General features: G+C 35.5%; 1 protein-coding gene across 1 annotated transcript in view; it reads left to right on the forward strand.

Moving 5' to 3' along the window:
- The window catches only part of LOC142350940 (muscle M-line assembly protein unc-89-like), a gene marked incomplete at its 3' end in the record, with an annotated part of 98,855 nt that overhangs the window by 30,277 nt on the left and 50,045 nt on the right, over window positions 1-18,533 (forward strand). The window contains exons 12-14 of the mRNA XM_075402965.1: window positions 15,692-15,884; window positions 16,601-16,704; window positions 17,525-17,665. Coding sequence (XP_075259080.1) covers window positions 15,692-15,884; window positions 16,601-16,704; window positions 17,525-17,665 — 438 coding nt within the window. The remainder of the gene's footprint in view (window positions 1-15,691; window positions 15,885-16,600; window positions 16,705-17,524; window positions 17,666-18,533) is intronic.

Below are 18,533 nucleotides of genomic sequence, written 5' to 3' on the forward strand. Positions count from 1 at the left end.
TTGGGATAACATGAAACTGATTGTAAGTTGTGTAAAAAAGGGGTTGCGGCGCAGCTGGTAAATTGTAAAATTGCTAATCAGGAGGTGGAGGTTTCGAGAATCTGTGGAGTCTTTTTTGTATCCTTAAAAAGGATACAAAAAATGTTTTTTGTATCCTTAAAAAATTGGACACTAAAAGAATTTGCTACCCGTTCATTCGCATGTCGTTCAAGAGGAACGCTAGGAACGGAAAGTAGTCAAAGTTTTGAGTGATTTTTTTTTCGAACGTAAATAATATTGTGAGCGAAATAGTAGCTGTGTGCTGAAACGAATATTAACGATACCAATCTATAAAAACAGTGGTTTTACTGTTTTCATTACTTTAACACGAGAGAAATTTTCCTGCTGCAAGTATCTAGCAAAATGTTCTTAAAATTTTGTGGGGATTGGAGAAAACAAATCTCCAATAAATATTGCAAAACCAAATCTAAGGGAAAAGATTTTTGATTTCGGTCTACACCTGTGACTCTTCTGTTCATATCTTTGTAAGATTAGTTGTCTTTGTAAAGGGGAGTCAGCATTGAGCACTATAAAAAAAGGAACACTGTATTTCTCCTAAAATCTGTAAATGTTTCAGTCGTAGTAAAATTTACAGAGATAGGCAGTGTAAAATATTGATAATTACAAAAGAGAAACTAATAATTTATAATAACTAAAATATCGATCCAATAGAGGAGTCACTTGTATTGGAGGGGAGGGACGACAGTAACATAAATTTAATGTAAAACAGAAAGAAATTTAATTGAATTTGAAATGTTTCCAAGTAATTGATCCATGTTGGGTTTTATTTGGGTCCTTCTTGTATTCATTAAGAAAAAACAGCTTATATTTCTTCTTTGCAAGACTGTATGACATTGACTAATAATTTCTTGGGAAAGAATGCTGTAGAATACCTCTTTTAATAATACTTTTTTCATGCAAATTGCATTTTGAAATTGTCTGGGTAAAAACTTTTTGAGTTCGCTCGTGTATATAAAAACTTGCGGTTGGTAATTTCAAAGCTGAGCTTGAGAAGGCAGGCTTTCTATTCATGATACTATGGCAGTAAGTGGCAGCCCTGTAATCAAAAAGCAAAGAAATAGGTAGTATACCAAGGTTCATTTTAAGATCTGAGGATGAGTCAAATTTCTGTCTGTGAAAACAAGCTTTGATGGCGCAATTTAACTGCTTTTCTAATGTCGTTATAAGATTTTGATTGATGGTAGCAAGTAAAACAGAAGAATATTGAACATGACTGAGAACAAAAGCGTTCAAAATAATTTTTTTGTAACCAGTGGGTATTATATTCCTGAGTGCATATATGCATTTAATGCCCTGGGCAATTTTTGACAAAAGAATTTTTACTTGTTTTTGAAATTTTAGGTCTTTGTCAATATTAACACCGAGATATTTGATTTCCGCTTTCGAACTTATTAATTTGTCTCCCACTTTTAATGTCGTTTCGTCATAAGGATTAGAGCTACCAAAAATAATAAACTCTGTTTTATCCGGATCGATCTTGAGGTGATGTAGTTTAAAAAATTGTATGCATTTTTCTATGGCCTTCTCAAGCTCGTCTTTGCATTTGAGAACTTCATCATGAGAGCTTAATAGTACTGTGTCATCTGCGTATTGTATTGTTTCACATGACAAAAAGTTGCTAAGATCGTTAACATATAGATTGAACAAGAGTGGACCTAAGACTGTTCCCTGTGGAACTCCTTGAGCCACTTCAATCCAACCTGATTTAACATTATTGATTATGACTCTTTGTGTTCTGTTTGAAAGATAGCTCGTAATTAGATTTTGAGCTGGTATCGAAAATCCAAGACTGGAAAGCTTTTGAATCATGAGCTTGTGATTAATGGAGTCAAAAGCTTTTGATAGATCTAAAAACGCCGCTGCAGTAATTTTTTTCTCGTTTTTGCTGCATCGTATTTTTTCAGTTAAATAAACGAAAGCATCTGTTGTAGAAAATTTTTTTCTGAAACCAAACTGTGTTTTAGAAAGCAGGGAATTCTTATGAACATATTCATCGATTTGTTGTTTAATAAGAGATTCAAAAACTTTTGCTAATGCTGGTGTTAACGAAATTGGTCGATAGTTTAGAGTATCATCAAGGTCTCCTTTTTTAAAAAGTGGAGTGATGTCGGCTCTTTTGAGTTCAGCAGGGAATGTTTCTGTTTTTATAAATTCATTCAAAAGAAAACAAATAGGCTCAGCTAGTTCACTAGCTGCGTCTCGCAATGCCCATGAGGGAATGGTAGAAGGACCCAATGGTAACAAGCAAATCAGGAGTATGGTCTCCTTAGAAGTGTCTTAACGATCTTTTGAAAATGTAAAAGTTGTTGAAGACAAAACATTGCGGTGTACAGTTCATCAGTAGACTAGTAGAACAGAAGTACGGGTGGTATAAAAAGAGTTACAACAGTCAAGAATACAAACAGAGTTCAACCCTTTTTCCAGCAGTTTAGCAGTATTATGCAGACACGTGTTTAAATCATGTTTCTTCGAATGTCTAATCACCCTCGAAAATCAAATCTATTCCAATCTTCTTTCTCTCACTTTCCACAGTGGTTTGCTTTTTCAGAAAAAGTTTTCTTTGGGTTGCTTTTAAGGGCCTGCTAGTTTAGTTCAAACGCAAAATTGCACTCTAGTCTCACAGTAAACAGGATTGATTCTGCAAAACAGTGTAGAGACATTTATCTACAGCCGAACCGAAGCTACCTTCTCTTCAATTTTCTCAGCTTCAACTGAACGGCTTTCACTGCTTCGCAAACATACTTTAACGGCCGGCTTTGTCAGTCCCTTTTTTTCAAAATTAGTAACTTTTTATAGCTGCGAAGCTGTAAGCTGAGCGTAGCTATATTGCGGTGCTCTTGGTTTTTTACAATTCAAAGAATTTGAATTGTATTGGGGCGCTGTCTTTTTTTTAAGATCTGTTCACACATTTTTATGATTTTTGAAGTCAAATTGGAGTAGTGATTTTGGTCACGCCGAAACAGGAAGTGGAGCGAAAAAGCGAGTGGTTTTGCGGCGTGAAATTTTTTTGCTCTAAATTTAAAGTAGAGCGAGAAAACGGTGTTTGAACAAAAATTCGCTTTCTCGCTAGTGGTTTTTTGTTCACATGCGGCAATTTCACTTTGATTTTTACTGTTTTTTTCGATTTTTTGGATCGGATTTTTTTCTAAATGGTTTTCCCAATCCATTCATAGTCCGTTCAAGGTCTAGTTTTCCGTTTAGTCAATGAAAATTCTTTGAATTGTACGTCAGGACTTGTCCTGCTATGTTTTTTTGTTTCGTCGTCTAACGCTCTTTTTTCGTTTTACATTTGTTCACACAGCAAAGCTGAAAAAGTCAAATATTCTGAATGACTTCTTCCTCTCACTAACAACATTTGCGCGCGTGACGTCATTTCTCACTCGCTTTAGCGGAGGTTTTTAGGTTATTTGCGTGATTAGATTTTGATCATACGTGACTTACCTCACTCAATAAAATGACATTTGCACTTTAAAACTTGAGTTTAATTTGAATTTGTTTAAGGTCAAAGGAACTTATATGTGCAGTTAAGGTCCCTAATAAGAGTTTTCTGTGGAATGAATGTAACAAGCTTTATTAATTATTCGCTGAAAGTTTTTTAGCCTAGTTTTTTGAGCGGAGTCGATTTTTTTTCAATTTAGATCTGTATCTGTTTCTATCTCTATTATATGGCACGCAAGTCTATTCTTTCGCAGCTATTCCGGCAATCTGCCGGCTATGTTAAACTTTTTCGCGTCATCATTATCTGACCATTTACCGAGAAGTGCCAAAAGTTATTAATTTGATGCAAAATAGAGCTTAGGATAAAAGACTTTTTTCTCCACTGTTCAAACATTTTGGGTCTATGTTTGCATTGCACAAAATTTGAGCAATTATTTGTCCGAACTCGCGCTTTTCTGTTGTTTAATGATACTCCATTACTCGAGACATAAGTTGAGCCGCTAATGGTTCGAACTCTGTCGATCTCTTCTGAGACAGACTGCGGCGCATGATGTAATGTATTATTTTGATCGCAAATACCTGCTTTACCCATTGAAACTGACTTTTTTTAAAAGTTGGTCTGATTGTAATAGGAAAACGACAGTGTAGCAGCTTTGATTGATTCTGATGCCTCAATTGTTTGTCCTTAAATCTGTTGTTTTCAGGTGATGCTTTTAGTGTGCGAGATTATAATTTGAGGGTGACTTTCATTATTTGTATCCAAAAAGTTAATTCTTTTATTCAACAGGAAATCTCTTAGTTTTGGTTTAGTGGCCAATGTCCGGAAAATTGACTTTTTAAAGTTAATTTTGCTGGTCTTTTTTCCACAACTGATGTTTTAAGGCAACAGTTGTAAGCGTCTGTAGAAACGGGTGACAGTAGGCTAATTCAGTTCAATTTTGCTTTAAATTACCCTTTTGACATAGATACAGTATCGAATTACCAAAATGAAAGAAAGCCTAATTGCCGGATACTTTCAGAACTCTCACTCTCGATACTAATTGTGTATTAAGAAGACAACTAGTGTTTTAGAAATTACCTGTAGCACTGATCACCAGAACAGTCAAGTCTTTGTATTTGGCCTTATAAACTGCCAGCAATTAAATTTTGAGCTAATTGCATGCTCAAAAGGGTTCTCTTTCCACAACAAAAAAAATTATTGATTTTATTTTTTTGGGACCTTGACCACGTTAACCATTGTAAATCATTTTAAGCAAGAAATGGTAGCCTCTTACTTCCTAATTACAAATTCAGTTTGAATTGAAATTAGTGAGTGGGTTCTGTACGGACGTGATTTTACTGAAAATTGTAAACGTTCGGAAGGTTTTTCATCGGAAGTTTTTGTTTTTGTTATTTTTAACCGCATTGCATTCCATCTATCTTGCTTAGTCAGCTTGTGCGAATCCAAAGTATGATGTTTTAGTGGATCTAGAACATTGTAAGAGACATTTTTTAGAGTACTTCCGTGAGAAGTGTCTCTTAGGTGATGAATAATTTTTGTGATTACCGTGGAAATTATCCGTTTGTTGAAAGTCCCGTAATGTTGAACAGATGTCACCCTTAGTCGCAAAATAATAATCTCACTCTTGCGTATCACTTCACAAAAAGAACGTGCTCTAGAGAAACAAGAAGGTTTGGTAAGGTGCGTTTGCACATAATGTTCCGACGCCGCTCATCTACATTTTTTGGTTTAATTGTTTACCAAATGAGGAACAGATAGAAAATTTTCAAAAAATGAATTATTGTTCACAGGTAATGTGTGTATCAATAAAAAATTACTTCAAACTCAAATCATTTAGTATTATAAATATAGCCACATTAAACTGCCGATGAGTTCTGTCATAATTAAGGTTACAAGAACAGACAAACAACAATATCTTATAACTACAACAAGCATTTTGTCAGTCCAAAATTCAAAGTGGTTCCTACTTCAGAATAATTTTGATAATCGTTACAAACTTTTTTTGCACTACTAATTAAAAGTTACAGATATTTCCCATATAAGGCTGTTAATGCAGCAGTTTTTCTCAACTCTAATTATGAAGTTGATTCCAAATTAACAGCAGCATACTACAGCTCACATCTTAATCTATTTCAAAGGACTCATAACAAGAATGCACTGATGCATTTTGTGCGCTGCTCATGTTAGAGTCACATTTAATTTTCTTTTAAATGTTGGTAAAGGTTTTGTTTCTGAACTAGAAAAAAAGTTTCTGTTGTATTCTAGGTATCCGTTGCACATACTAAGCGCCAAAATCAAAAGCCACCTAAACTTATATAACGGCCGTAGAAAAAGTCTAGAATAAAATTGAAACATTATTGGCTTTTCCGCTACCAGTGACAGGCATTTTAAATATGGATTGTGCGCGTGGATTTTTTTGAGTCTTCTTTGTACTGGCCATATTTAAGACTAAAGTTGTTTGGTTTACGAATAAATTTTACGTTCTCAATGTGTTGGATTTATGAATAACAACACATTTGCGACTACAAATATGAAAGCCAAAAAATGCGGATAAAAAATACAGAAAAGTTTCCTTTTGATCTAGAATTTTTTGGTTTACAAATTTTATTGGAGCTATTGGCTATTTGCACTTTATATAAGTTAGTATTAAATTTTATGTTAGGTTTAGGTTTAAAAAATTGTTTCAAAGTTATTGTATATAAGAAAAAATTAGTGATTTGCTAAGTTTTCTGTATTTTAATAATAGGTTACAAGTTTAGAATAACATTCGTTTTCCTAAGAGCATATTTTAGAGAAAATTTGTTTTGGAGGCCCGTGATTTATCAAAGAAATTAGTTGCTAGACAAAATTAGGCAACTTTTTGAATTTACAATGAAAGTTTTCCAAGTTTTCTTTTTTAGCTGTATCTAAGCAGAAAATTTTGCAACAAATGCTAATTACAAAAGTTTTGTTCATGAATCTTCTAAACTTTTTTCAACAAATTTTGAATTCGAAAAAAATTTTTGTCAAAGACCTTGGTTGCAATTAGAATGACTGACTGTATTTTAATACGTGTGATATTCGATAGAGAATCAAGATACAAGAGGGGTTCAAATTTATGAAAAATTTTTAGCACTTGAAATACACCTTAAGAAACTCGAAATATAAATTTAAGGAAATGATCAAATACATCAAAAATTCGTCAAAACACATAAAAACGAACTCTTTCCTTGAAACAAAAATGGAAGACTTTATAGTTTTGAGACTACGGTGTTTTGTAGTATGACAGAGCCGCTGGAAATGAACGGACAATTAATCTGGCATACGGCGCAAAAATTTAAATGCGTTAATTAACAACAATGCTGGTAGGTTCTGATTTCGATTGCGCTTTTAACTTTCAAACTAAAAATTAGCCACTCTTTAGGCTTTGCTCATCAACGAACTTTGTTAAACCAGGACAATAACTAATTCTATGCTCTTTATTGACCTCTGAAACTGCTATAGCTTAAGTTAGCTATATGAATTGGATGAGTATTGTAATTACATTATATTAAATCTATTGTGGAATCGCAGGGCAAATCCTGAATTATGTGTGTTTTACTAAATTTACTAGATGGAATCGCAAGGCGAATCCAGATTAAGTTGAGCTCGAGTAAATGAAGAGCGATTACAAAGACAAATTGAATTCAGGAGATTATTCGAGATTATGCTTACTTAACATAAAATAGTATGAACAAACTATGAAATAATTTAGTAGACTAGCGGGAATATAGTTATATGTGAATAATAAAAGTCATCATAACATTAGTTATAAAACGCATGATTTAAATATTAAAATAGAGATTATTTTATAATTTAGTACATATAAGGGTTTCGATATATATTTATGTATCCATAGCTATCACATTTACCCCATGACAAGAAAAATTTTGTAATAAATTTACAATTTTTTATAAAGAATCAACACAAATAAATTAAACGTGTGGAAAGCAATGGACAGTACAAGTGTCAGAATCTTTAGTGGAAAAGCGCCACAAATGTAAAATTAAATAAAGGGAAAGGCATTAATTTATGCATTTGTAGAACAAATACATGTGGAGAAATATAAGTGCACAAGCAGTGGATATTCTATTGAATACTATATGAATGGAATTGCGAGGCGGATGCAGTAATTATAATTTTGAAACACAATTAAAATGGGATTCGCAGAGCGAATACATATAAGAATTGCGATTGAGTAAATGAAAATTGAAATGAATGAATAAATGAAACATAAATACAATAAATTAGATTTGCAGAGCGAATACATGACTGAATTTAAATAAAATAGTTTTTCCAACAGTTTTGAAGTTTTATCAATTGTCCTTAAATTTCGTTCTCGGCATCCCATACTGACATCTCTCTTTCTTGTTCATATTCGTAGTAACGAACTCGGGGGTCGGGTGGAGATACTTGACCAATTTTAATGTCGGGCCTTGGTGGAGATGGCACTCGAGATTGTTCAGCACTTTGAATTAAGGCAACTACCGATTTTTCGGTGGCTGAACTTTGCTTACTTTGTTTTTTCGTCTTGCGTTTCTTTGATTTGGAGGGGTGAGTAGATGTCAGTGAACTAGTCGGGGAAATGTGTGCCTCCGTAAATCCGTAGAATTGGGGTCGTTTTCTTTTCCGCCTTTTGTTCTGTGAGTGAGTATCTGATCCCAGTGACGATTCGGCTTGTTCTTGAGGTGGTGGTACTGGCGGAGCGGGTACTGATGAAGGTCCAGGGTGATCTTGAGATGCACTTCCACTGGGTTCGTTCGGAGGGGCTGTGGTTCGTCTACGATTAGGTTGTGGCTTTGTGGGTTTGCGCATGGTTAAAGCACGGGTGACGTTGGAATTGACGGATGAAACTACTGATGTGGTGTCTCGTTGTCGGTGACGTATTTTGATTTCTCCCCTCTTCTGTTTTTTCAAGTCATTGCTATGCTTGGCTGTTTTTGTTTCTGTTGTTTGTTCATACGGGCGGGTCTGCGCTGTGCGTAAGTCCACAAATTAGTGGCACGTTCCGCTCTAGTGCCAAACTTTGCCAAATCACTATCCCGAACTTTTTCAGTTGCTTGTCTTGGTTCGTTGATTATTGTTGTCGTTGGAGGAGATTTGGTCACATACGATGCAGGTTTGAGAACTTCGTACAAGCCAGTGAGTTGTCGTTTTGTTCTCTTCTTGTTCGGCAGTTTTCGGGCAAGTTTGATGTTTAAAGATGTCTCAGTCCTGGGAATGGGGTTCGAAATTTTGTGATGGATTATGAATCGGGATTCCTTGTTATCGGAGTCACGACAGCGGCGGCCTGCGTCCTGTTGTGCCCGACACATATTTTTCTCGATCTCCAAATCGCTTCTATCGGGATTGACCCAGCTCAACTCGTCGAAGAAATCATCTGCGGGGACCGAGTCGGCATCTAAATAGTGGTTAATAATTTTTTCATAAGTTAGATTTAGACTGGAAGGAACAGTAATAATATTCGTTAAAGGCGTATTTGCCGGGCGACTAAAATGAGCTTCGAAAAGTGTTGTCTTTGTGGTTTTCTGTTTTTTTAGATGAAGATCTGAAATAATCTGTTTAATTGCACTGAAGTGGCAAAGGTTTCTTTATTCTCAGCTTTCATGCAGGGTAGACGCCTTTTCATTGTTTGAATCATTCGCACCACTAATCCAATAGCCCTATGATCACCTAATGGAGCGTCGAGAATAACAATATTATTTTTGTTGCAATAATTTGTAACTTGTTTACCTACTAGACAGGTGGCTTGATCTAAACGTATTGTTCGTGGAATCCCATGCTTATATGCATATTCTCGGAGAAATTTAACTACATTGATTCCGTTAGCCTTTTCAAATATCTCAACTGTGGGATACTTTAAATAACGGTCGATATATGTTAGAAAGTAGATTTCTTTATCTTTTTCATTCAATATGGACCTCCAAAGTCAATTTGAATTTCCTCATTAGGTTCTTGACATAATTTATGTTGATGCCTCTTAGATTTAGGAATGATAGGTTTGAGGTTCTTACCAATATCTGTACACGGAACACAATTGGAAGTTTTAGCAAGAATTTCCCTATGCATGTGGGGCCACCATGCATATTGGGATAAGGAGATCATCCCCCAGCTTCCTGGATGCGTCATATGAATGGACTCGAGTAGAGCATCTTTGATAGAGTTCGGAATCGCGACGCGTTCGTCGACGCAAAGGCATCCGGACTTAACATGAAGGTCCTTCCAGAAAGAGTGGATGTAGTGGCTGACCTCTTTACATCTAGCCTCGTCGTCTTGCATTACACAGTCCCTGATTTCCTTTAGAACGGCATCCTTGCAGGTGAGGACTGCGAGGAAGGACTTCGTAAATAGTTGATTAAGGTTATTTTCAAGGATCTCCTCCCGGGATAGCTCAATGTCTCGGTGTTCGGGTGATGAAGAGGCCTGCGTATTGTTGATGCTTGCACTAGTGATTGTATTTGGCGTGGATTGTGTTCTGAAGGTGACTCGGAGAGTTCGCGGTGAAGTTGAGGGATTGTTTTGAGCGGACTCATTAGCAGACATTGTGATATGATTTACCTTATTGTTAGTTTTGGTGGTGGAATTGAGCTTTAAATTTTGTGATTGGATTTTCGGAAGGGATACAGTATTAAAACTGAGCAAGTGATTCGCGTGACAATTGAAGTTGGAAATGAATTTTGGATTGTAATTATTTACTTTTGCTAGAGTAGTGAGTGAGTTATTTGAGGCATTTGGAGTATGTGCGCTCCTTTTAGCAATTTTGCAAGAGTGGACGCGAGTCTTGTTTACTTGTAATTGACTTTTGCTGGTGTGGTGCCGCTTTTGGAATGGAATTTTTTTTGAGTGACTAAATAAAGTTGTAATTGCGTCGCGAATGCGGTAAATTGCAGCTACCATGAATTCCTCATCATATTGAGTGATGCTTTTTGCTTTCTGATTTGGTTGGCGCGAAATGTAATCAATTAAACCCATTCTAGTGCCAGGGATATGTTCTATATTAAAATCAAAAGGTAGCAAACGATCTATCCACCGTGGTAATCGACTATTATAAGATTCATTTGAACCATGAGATTTTAAAACTGAAAGAAGTGCTCAATGATCGGTCAGTACTGTAAAGTTTTTTCCAAAAAGATAAAACTTAAAGTATTCGATGGCCCAAACCACGCCAAGTAACTCGATTTCATTGATACTGTAACGTACTTCATTGCTATTAAGGAAACGAGATGCAAAAGCTACCGTTTTCCAACCTTCACTATCCAATTGTTCAAGCGCAGCGCCTAGACCTTTGCGAGATGCATCGCATTTGACCGGCGTCTCCCAGGTCGGAATAAAATGAGTATTTTCCGTAGCATTTGCAATTGTATTTTTAATATGTTCGAAATGAGTTTGGTGATTTTCTGTCCAGAGAAAGTTTTCATTTTTCTTTAATAGAGGCCGAAGAGGGTGACAAATTTTTGCAGAATTGGGAATGAATTTGCTTAGATGATGAACACTACCCAAGAATGATTGTAGTTGTTTTAATGTTTTTGGAGCCTTGATTTCTGCTATTGCTGCTGTTTTCGATTCTATAGGTTTAACACCATTTTTGGAAAATGTGAAACCTAGCCAGTTTATCTGGTGTTTTGCAAAATGACATTTACTTAACTTTATTCTGAGGTTATCGGCGTCAAGTTTTTGTAAGCATTTGTAGACGTATTGAATGTGTGATTCCTTACTCCCTTTGCTAACTATATGTATGTCGTCAAGAAAGCAATATGTATTGGTCAAACCAACCAATGTGTAATCCATGGCCTTTCGAAACTCCGCCGGCATATCGGTAAGACCATAAAACCCCGTTTGAAAACGGTACGTACCGGTCAAATCACCAAATATAATATTGAAATTACAGTGGCGAGAGGTCTCCGGTTGCAATTTTAGCTGGCTATATGCGTATTTTAGATCAATTGTTGAAAAATATACATCATCACCTGGATTGGAATCGTTGATGTGCTGTGAAATAGAATCGATAATGGTGTCTATGCTCGGCATTTGGTACCTATTTTTATGAATGGCTTTATTCAAAACTTTGGAATCAAGAGCTAATTTAACTGATTTGTCTTTTTTAACTGTGATTACGATTGGTGCAATAAAATTTTTATCAGAGCATTCCTGTAACTTTTCGATATGTCCTTGATCTGAGAGTTTCTTCAGTTCATCAGATACTTTTTGTAACAGATTTATAGGAACACGCCGACCTTTCTGATGTGATGGGGTATAATGTTTATGAAATTTTGAGCGAACTGTATGCAATTTTGACCTATCAATTTTGGAGTTTAAATCAGGAAAATCGGTTGCCATTTGTTTTCTGATTGGACAGTATTCCTGTTCTACTTGATTAACTGTATTCGGGCTGTTAGATTGTTGAATTGAAAGTCCAAGGGCAGGGAACAGGTCTCTACCCAATAGCGAACGGTGACCATCTGTCACTACTTGAATTTCGATTGGATTCGCGTACCAATTGTTGCTTTGAATTAACGTTTGTAGAATGCCTAGCGTTTGAATGAGTTCATTAGAGAAAGTTTTCAATTGTTTGGGAACTGCCTCACGTATCCACTTTGAATTTGGGTCTTGGGAAATGATGGAGTTTGCCAGCGTTTCGTTTATTATCGTGCAAACGCTGCCTGAATCCACCAAAAACATTTGTTGCTGTGTTTCCGAATACCACAAGGAGAATAATTGCTTCTATAGAAGTTGTAGAGTCTGTTGAAGATACTGATGCAACGCAGTTATCCTCATCCGAAGAATAATTTGATTCCGAATGAGGGTTGAAATCTTCCGAAATTTGATTAACGTTATCACTCTGATATTCATTTTCGACATTGTTGACCCGGGGTCTAGGTTTCGGGTATGAGGTAGGATCTTTGCGTTTGCGACAAACCTTAGCAAAATGATATTCAATGCCACAGTTATTGCATTTTTTCCCACGTGCAGGACATTTATTTTGATGATCTGAAGTCCAAGTCATTCCACAAAAGTGACAAGTCGTAGGCTTTTTCCGTGCAGTGGTGTTCATATTTGAGAAGGGGGTAGCATTTGCGATGCGCATCCGTTGTACTTGATTAACTTTGGAATTGAGTTCGGGTTTACTTGCAGTCATTTTAAGTTGATTGAGAGTACCCATTGCGATATTGATTGCAACTGCCAAAGTTTTATCGGGTTCTACCGTTTCTTTTAAAAGCTCTTTTTGAATATCTTCATTTTGCATATTGGCAATAAAAACGTCTCTGATAATGGTATCTCCCTTTTCTCCTAGATCACAGTTTTTCGAAAGTTCTTTGAGATGACTTTAGAATTTTTACATTGGTTCCCCCTTCTGCTGTTTTTGCGTGAGAAACCGATACCGATCAAAAGTTATATTATGAACTCGAATGAAAGTTTTGTTTAGGATATCCCAGAGATTCCTTGTGGAAATTTCGTCTAAATTGGTAGTCGATTTCTTTGAATTGAAGACTCGTCGGTCTTCCGTTCCAAGACTCAAATACCTCAACGAGGAGGCTTTCCGATCACATATTTTCCAGGGTTTGTCTCCGTACAGTACACCTATAGCCTCAATACGCATGTAGTTGTTTTTCCATGCCGTCTTTGCCTGTTCATTACGAGTACGTCGATCTCGTTCCGATTGTGCTGTGAGAAATGAACGGACAATTAATCTGGCATACGGCGCAAATATTTAAATGCGTTAATTAACAACAATGCTGGTAGGTTCTGATTTCGATTGCGCTTTTAACTTTAAAATTAAAAATTGGTCACTCTTTAGGCTTTGCTTATCAACGAATTTTGTTAAACTAGGACAATAACTAATTCTAATCTCTTTATTGACCTCTGAAACTGTTATAGCTTAAGTTAGCTAAGTGAATTGGATGAGTATAGTGATTACACTATATTAAATCTATTGTGGAATCGCAGGGCAAATCCTGAATTATGTGTGTTTTACTAAACTATTGGATGGAATTGCACGGCGAATCCAGATTAAGTTGAGCTTGAGTAAATGAAGAGCGATTACAAAGACAAATTGAATTCAGGAGATTATTCGAGATTATGATTACTTAACATAAAATAGTATGAACAAATTATAAAATAATTTAGTAGACTAGCGGGAATATAGTTATATGTGAATAATAAAAGTCATCATAACCTTAGTTATAAAACGCATGATTTAAATGTTAAAATAGAGGGTAATTTATAATTTAGTACACATAAGGATTTCGATATATATTTTTGTATCCATAGGTTTCACAGAAACACAGGGCAACTACACAGAGGAAAGCAGATATATCAAAAAGAAATCAAGAATTTCCCCCACTGAATCCCCAAAAATTATCTAATTATTAAAAGCAAAAAGAGTATGACGCCAACACGATGATGAATCAGGCACATAGGCTCCTGTTTTATTATTTTTGTAAAGAAAAACACACATTTCTGTAGACAAATACACATTTCTGTAGACAAGCAGAGTTACTTTTTCCAAATTTTTGGTCAATAGGAAAATCTGAGAACCATGTCACTATGAACGTGATAGCAGTTTTTAGCCCCCTATTTGCCCAAAGCTTCTCTGACAAAAGTGAAAAGAATCGGATGAATATTGTTCCTGATCGCGTCTGCAGACAGCAATCTATTTTTTTACTACATTTTCCCTGACAAATAGTTTTCTCGGTAGTTTACACTGGAAACCTTACTAGTGAATACTTTTACAAAAAAAGTAAATTAGGTTTTTTTTGCTGATTGAAACGTCAGAAGGCAACTATATAGACGCCGGCTTTTCTCCTAACTCTACTAATGGTATTCACCCAAATAGCTCAACTCGATCTACTGGTAGTTAAGAAGCGTGTTGCTTCGGCATTTAATATTTGAGTTAAGTCTTTCAGCCCCCATTCAGTTTTAAATTGAGACTTATAGCACATTCATGTATTTGCTTCATCTTTGCCTTCAATTTGTTATATCTTTTGTCAAGTTATACTAGCATACTGAAAGAGATCCGGAAGTGTGTAATCTGTATTAGCTAAATCTAATTTGATATTGTAACTTCAACAAATCGGATACCTCAATTTTCATGTTTTTAAGGTTTTTCAAAAGAAACAGCTCCAGTGTAAAATATTTTTTTAACTGGCTGTGTTGTTTAGCTTCACTAGATATTATTTAGAGCCGGATGAACATTGTCTAACAACAAATAAAACTAATTGTTCTAAATTGTCAAGAACATTGCCAAGTCAAATGTCCTTAATTAAAAACACACTTCATCAACTACAGAGAGATCACTAGTGGGCCATGTACCTGTTAAAAAGCGCCTCAGAAAAGAACCGTTTTTTGCAATGACATTTTTAGATCAACTTAGTTCAAAGATATAAAGAATTTTCAAACCCTTCCTTAAAGTCTAAAAAGTTTATTATAAATCATCATTTCCCATAAGTTATTTCAATTTTGCGGCCTATCTGCAACCTTTTAGGAGGTCATCATCACTTTTAACAGTTTTTTGTTCCATAACAAAACCTTTTGCCTGAAAAAAGCGGAAAATTATCAAAATTGGGGCTTTGTTTACAGAGGATCAAAAAACGATCAACCGATGCTGATTTAAAAAGCATTTAAACTGTAATCTTCAAATAGACAGAAAAGTGCGTTGAACTATGCAAGGAAAATGCTGAAGTTCGTGTCTTAAAATTAACGGAATATGCGCTGAAATGAAACCGAATTTTTTCAGTGGTATTCATGTCAATTAGTTGTTAAATTTTTGAAGTGGTTAATTTGAAAACATTTTTGGGTGAGCAATTATTTTTCGATTTATATTGACCAGGGTTTCCAATTCAGTCACGTAATCAAAAACTCATTTCGAATTCAAACCCCAACCAATAACAATAGTGAAATGAAAGGTGAGGATTTTGTGCATTTAAGATGAGTTATATTGAATATTCAACGACTATCCTATAACGACTACCTTTCAACAAGTTTGTAGTCCCCGTGGCTAAAATGAATTGCGACAAGGAATTATTTTCAGTTTCTGAGAACATCATTTTTTTTCTTCTAACTTATTGTGAAACGACTCGGAATTATTCTGCTGTGCATTTAAAATATGCTTCAATGATTTTCGAGTTTCCTGGTGAAGACAGAGAGAGTGTGTATATGTACACGTATTATGTGCAGAGGTGGCAGGAGTGAAGATGCCTCAGTTCCAGACCAGTTCAGTCAGAGATCTCCTCTCCTATTCCTCTGCGGAACACCACCACCAACAGATGACTACCCAGAGGCACACCACAAGGAGTAACAGTGCCCTGGCAGGGGAACAGCCCAGATTCGTTCAACAGATTGTGCCACACATTGAGAACGACTACGCAAGGTCACTATATCACACACAACACACCATCGCTCATATCTTACACCCTACCACCTACACTTTATTACGTAATCCTATTCACAAACCAAAATTTCATAGTTGACAGCAGATGGTTTTTTAACTGCTATTATGCAATCTGCTTTCTTTATCCAGAATCATTCGTGGAAAGAGTTTTTTATGCAATTATTTATATATCAATTTTTTTCATTAACTTCTAATTGAGACATTACCAGCTATTGTGGAATAATTTGACCACTCACGATCTACTGAACGGAAATTTGATTTACAAACACGTTGAGACTTGTGAATGCATAATTGGAATATTAAACGGATATATCCAATTGTGAGCCAATTCGAACTACTTTTTATATACTGTCACTGTTGTCCACACAGACAACTAATTATAAAGCATGATTTGTAAAAATTTTTGAAAAATATTCGTTGTGAAAAAGTGAAATAGGTTTTGAATTTAGAATAGAAACAAAAAATTCCCTGGCTTCGCTCAAAAACTGTCGATATTTCTCCATTTGTTGGTTCAAGAAGTGTGTCTAGATTAAAAGTAGTTATTTATAACCGAGCAGTTAATTAATCTCTATAGAAGGTATTTAGAAGTGATCGGGGTCTTTTGAGAGGAAATTTCAAATGATCTTTATATATGCATCTCAGTTAAGTTAGTTCGGAAAATTTGAGTTACTAAAGTATTGCCTGTGTGTGTGTAGATTTGAGTGTGTCGTGGGTGGTAGACCGAGGCCAGAGATCGCGTGGTTCCTGGGGGAGGAGAGACTCACTCATGGACAGGAGGGGGGCAGATTCCTCATCGAAAGTAAGTACAGACCAAACTGACATAAGTGAAACAGAGATAGAGAGTTTGCACTCATGTATACACATGGGCATACAGACTCACTAGCCCTTTAGAGGAGCCATTAGTGTAATTTAGAAAACTAAGCCAGAGATCTTGACTTGATGTTCACATTGAACTGTTTTTCGGACACGAGTGCTTCAAGGTTGAAAGTGCAACCAAACCTAAATTATGCATACGATGAGCTTCACATTTTGATGAGCTTGAACAAATCTTCTACTTTAAATGTTAAGGGTAAAATTGGCTAAGAAATGATTACTTGAAGAAAAAAGAAAACATTCTAGAAGGTATTGTTCATCAAGATTGAAAACTCAAGAAGAACACTTGCTGTAAGACATTAGAGTTGAAAGTCATGACACACTGGATCGATTCCAGCACTGGTCCATTTTCATTTTCTAACCCCATTTGAATCAACTTAGAAACCTTGTGTGTGAAATTATTTACCTTGTCTTAGAACTTCTTTTTACTAGTATTTTAAGGACCAAACTTTTAGTAACTTCATATGCTTTTAAAGTGATTGTTAATTGTAAATGTTTCACCGAACTTTTGTTATGGTTTTAAAATTTTGAATTTACCTTTTACAGATTTTAAAAAAATGATTTACTCGTGTGTGTGTGTGTACATTCATTGGGGACATTTGTTTATTAGTTTGTAATGTTGAGTTTCTATCACTTATCTCTGAATTGTTGTGTTGACTGTGAACACTACATGAAAGAGAGAGAGAGAGAGAGAGAGAGAGAGAGAGAGAGAGAGAGAGAGAGAGAGAGAGTGTGTTGTGTGTTAGGTGAGACAGATGGGACGTGTAGTCTGACTGTGGAGAACATAAAAGACTTGGGATCAGTCAAGTTCAGGTGCAGAGCATCCAATGACTTTGGAATGGCATCATCCACTGTAGAACTAGTCCAGAAGGAAAACATCTCCAGAGGTACTATATTCCACACACACACACACACATATCACATGCATCACGTATACTAAAAAACAGCTAGCTCACTATTATAACAAATAAATTTTTTTTCTCCCAATTAGATTATGAAATTTGTTCTCATCTTTTCCCCAAAACTTAAGAGCGAAAAATAAATCAACCCCTTACCGTCACTGTTAACAAACTACTGCCCCTGAAATATTGGCATATAAATGAAAGCTTTTTCAAAACTACATTTTAATTATGATTTGGTATGCTTCACTTGCTTTTAAAACTTGAAGAGACAAGGCGGCTCGGTAATGTGCGAGGGCACATAAGGTTCCGGCCCCGCCCATCCACAATTTTGGCATAATTGTCTACCAAATGAGGAACAGATAGAAAAACCCAAAAATTATTTTTTGCGAATCCCAAAAAAGCCCAGGTCTTTTTCAAAAAATCCTGTATGAACAAAAAGATAGCCTCCAAAACAAATAACTCAGTGGAGTAAAAATTTATGCATTAGATTGATGTAATATGTCAATTTTAAGAAAGCGAGTCAAGACGAACAGCAAAATCAAACAACAACAACAACAAACATTAATTACATCAAAAAATTTATGTCCCTCTTTAAAACTAAATTTAATACCAAAGTCAACATACCGTCAGATAAACCTAAAACTAAACAAAAATAACTTATAAATCACCAGAAAACATGTGCGGCCAGTCCATAAAAAGGTTTGGTAACAATTACACAAAAAAGAACAAAAACAGTAAAAAAAAATTAACTTATTTTTTTGAAACAGTTAACTTCAAAGTAATAAATACCATTAGGAATCAATTAATATTACCACAAATTTACGATTACCACTGCTTCTATAGAAGGGCATTA

Source organism: Convolutriloba macropyga, chromosome 12 (genome assembly GCF_964194025.1).
Source record: "Convolutriloba macropyga chromosome 12, txConMacr16.3, whole genome shotgun sequence".
Taxonomy (NCBI): Eukaryota; Metazoa; Xenacoelomorpha; order Acoela; family Convolutidae; genus Convolutriloba; species Convolutriloba macropyga.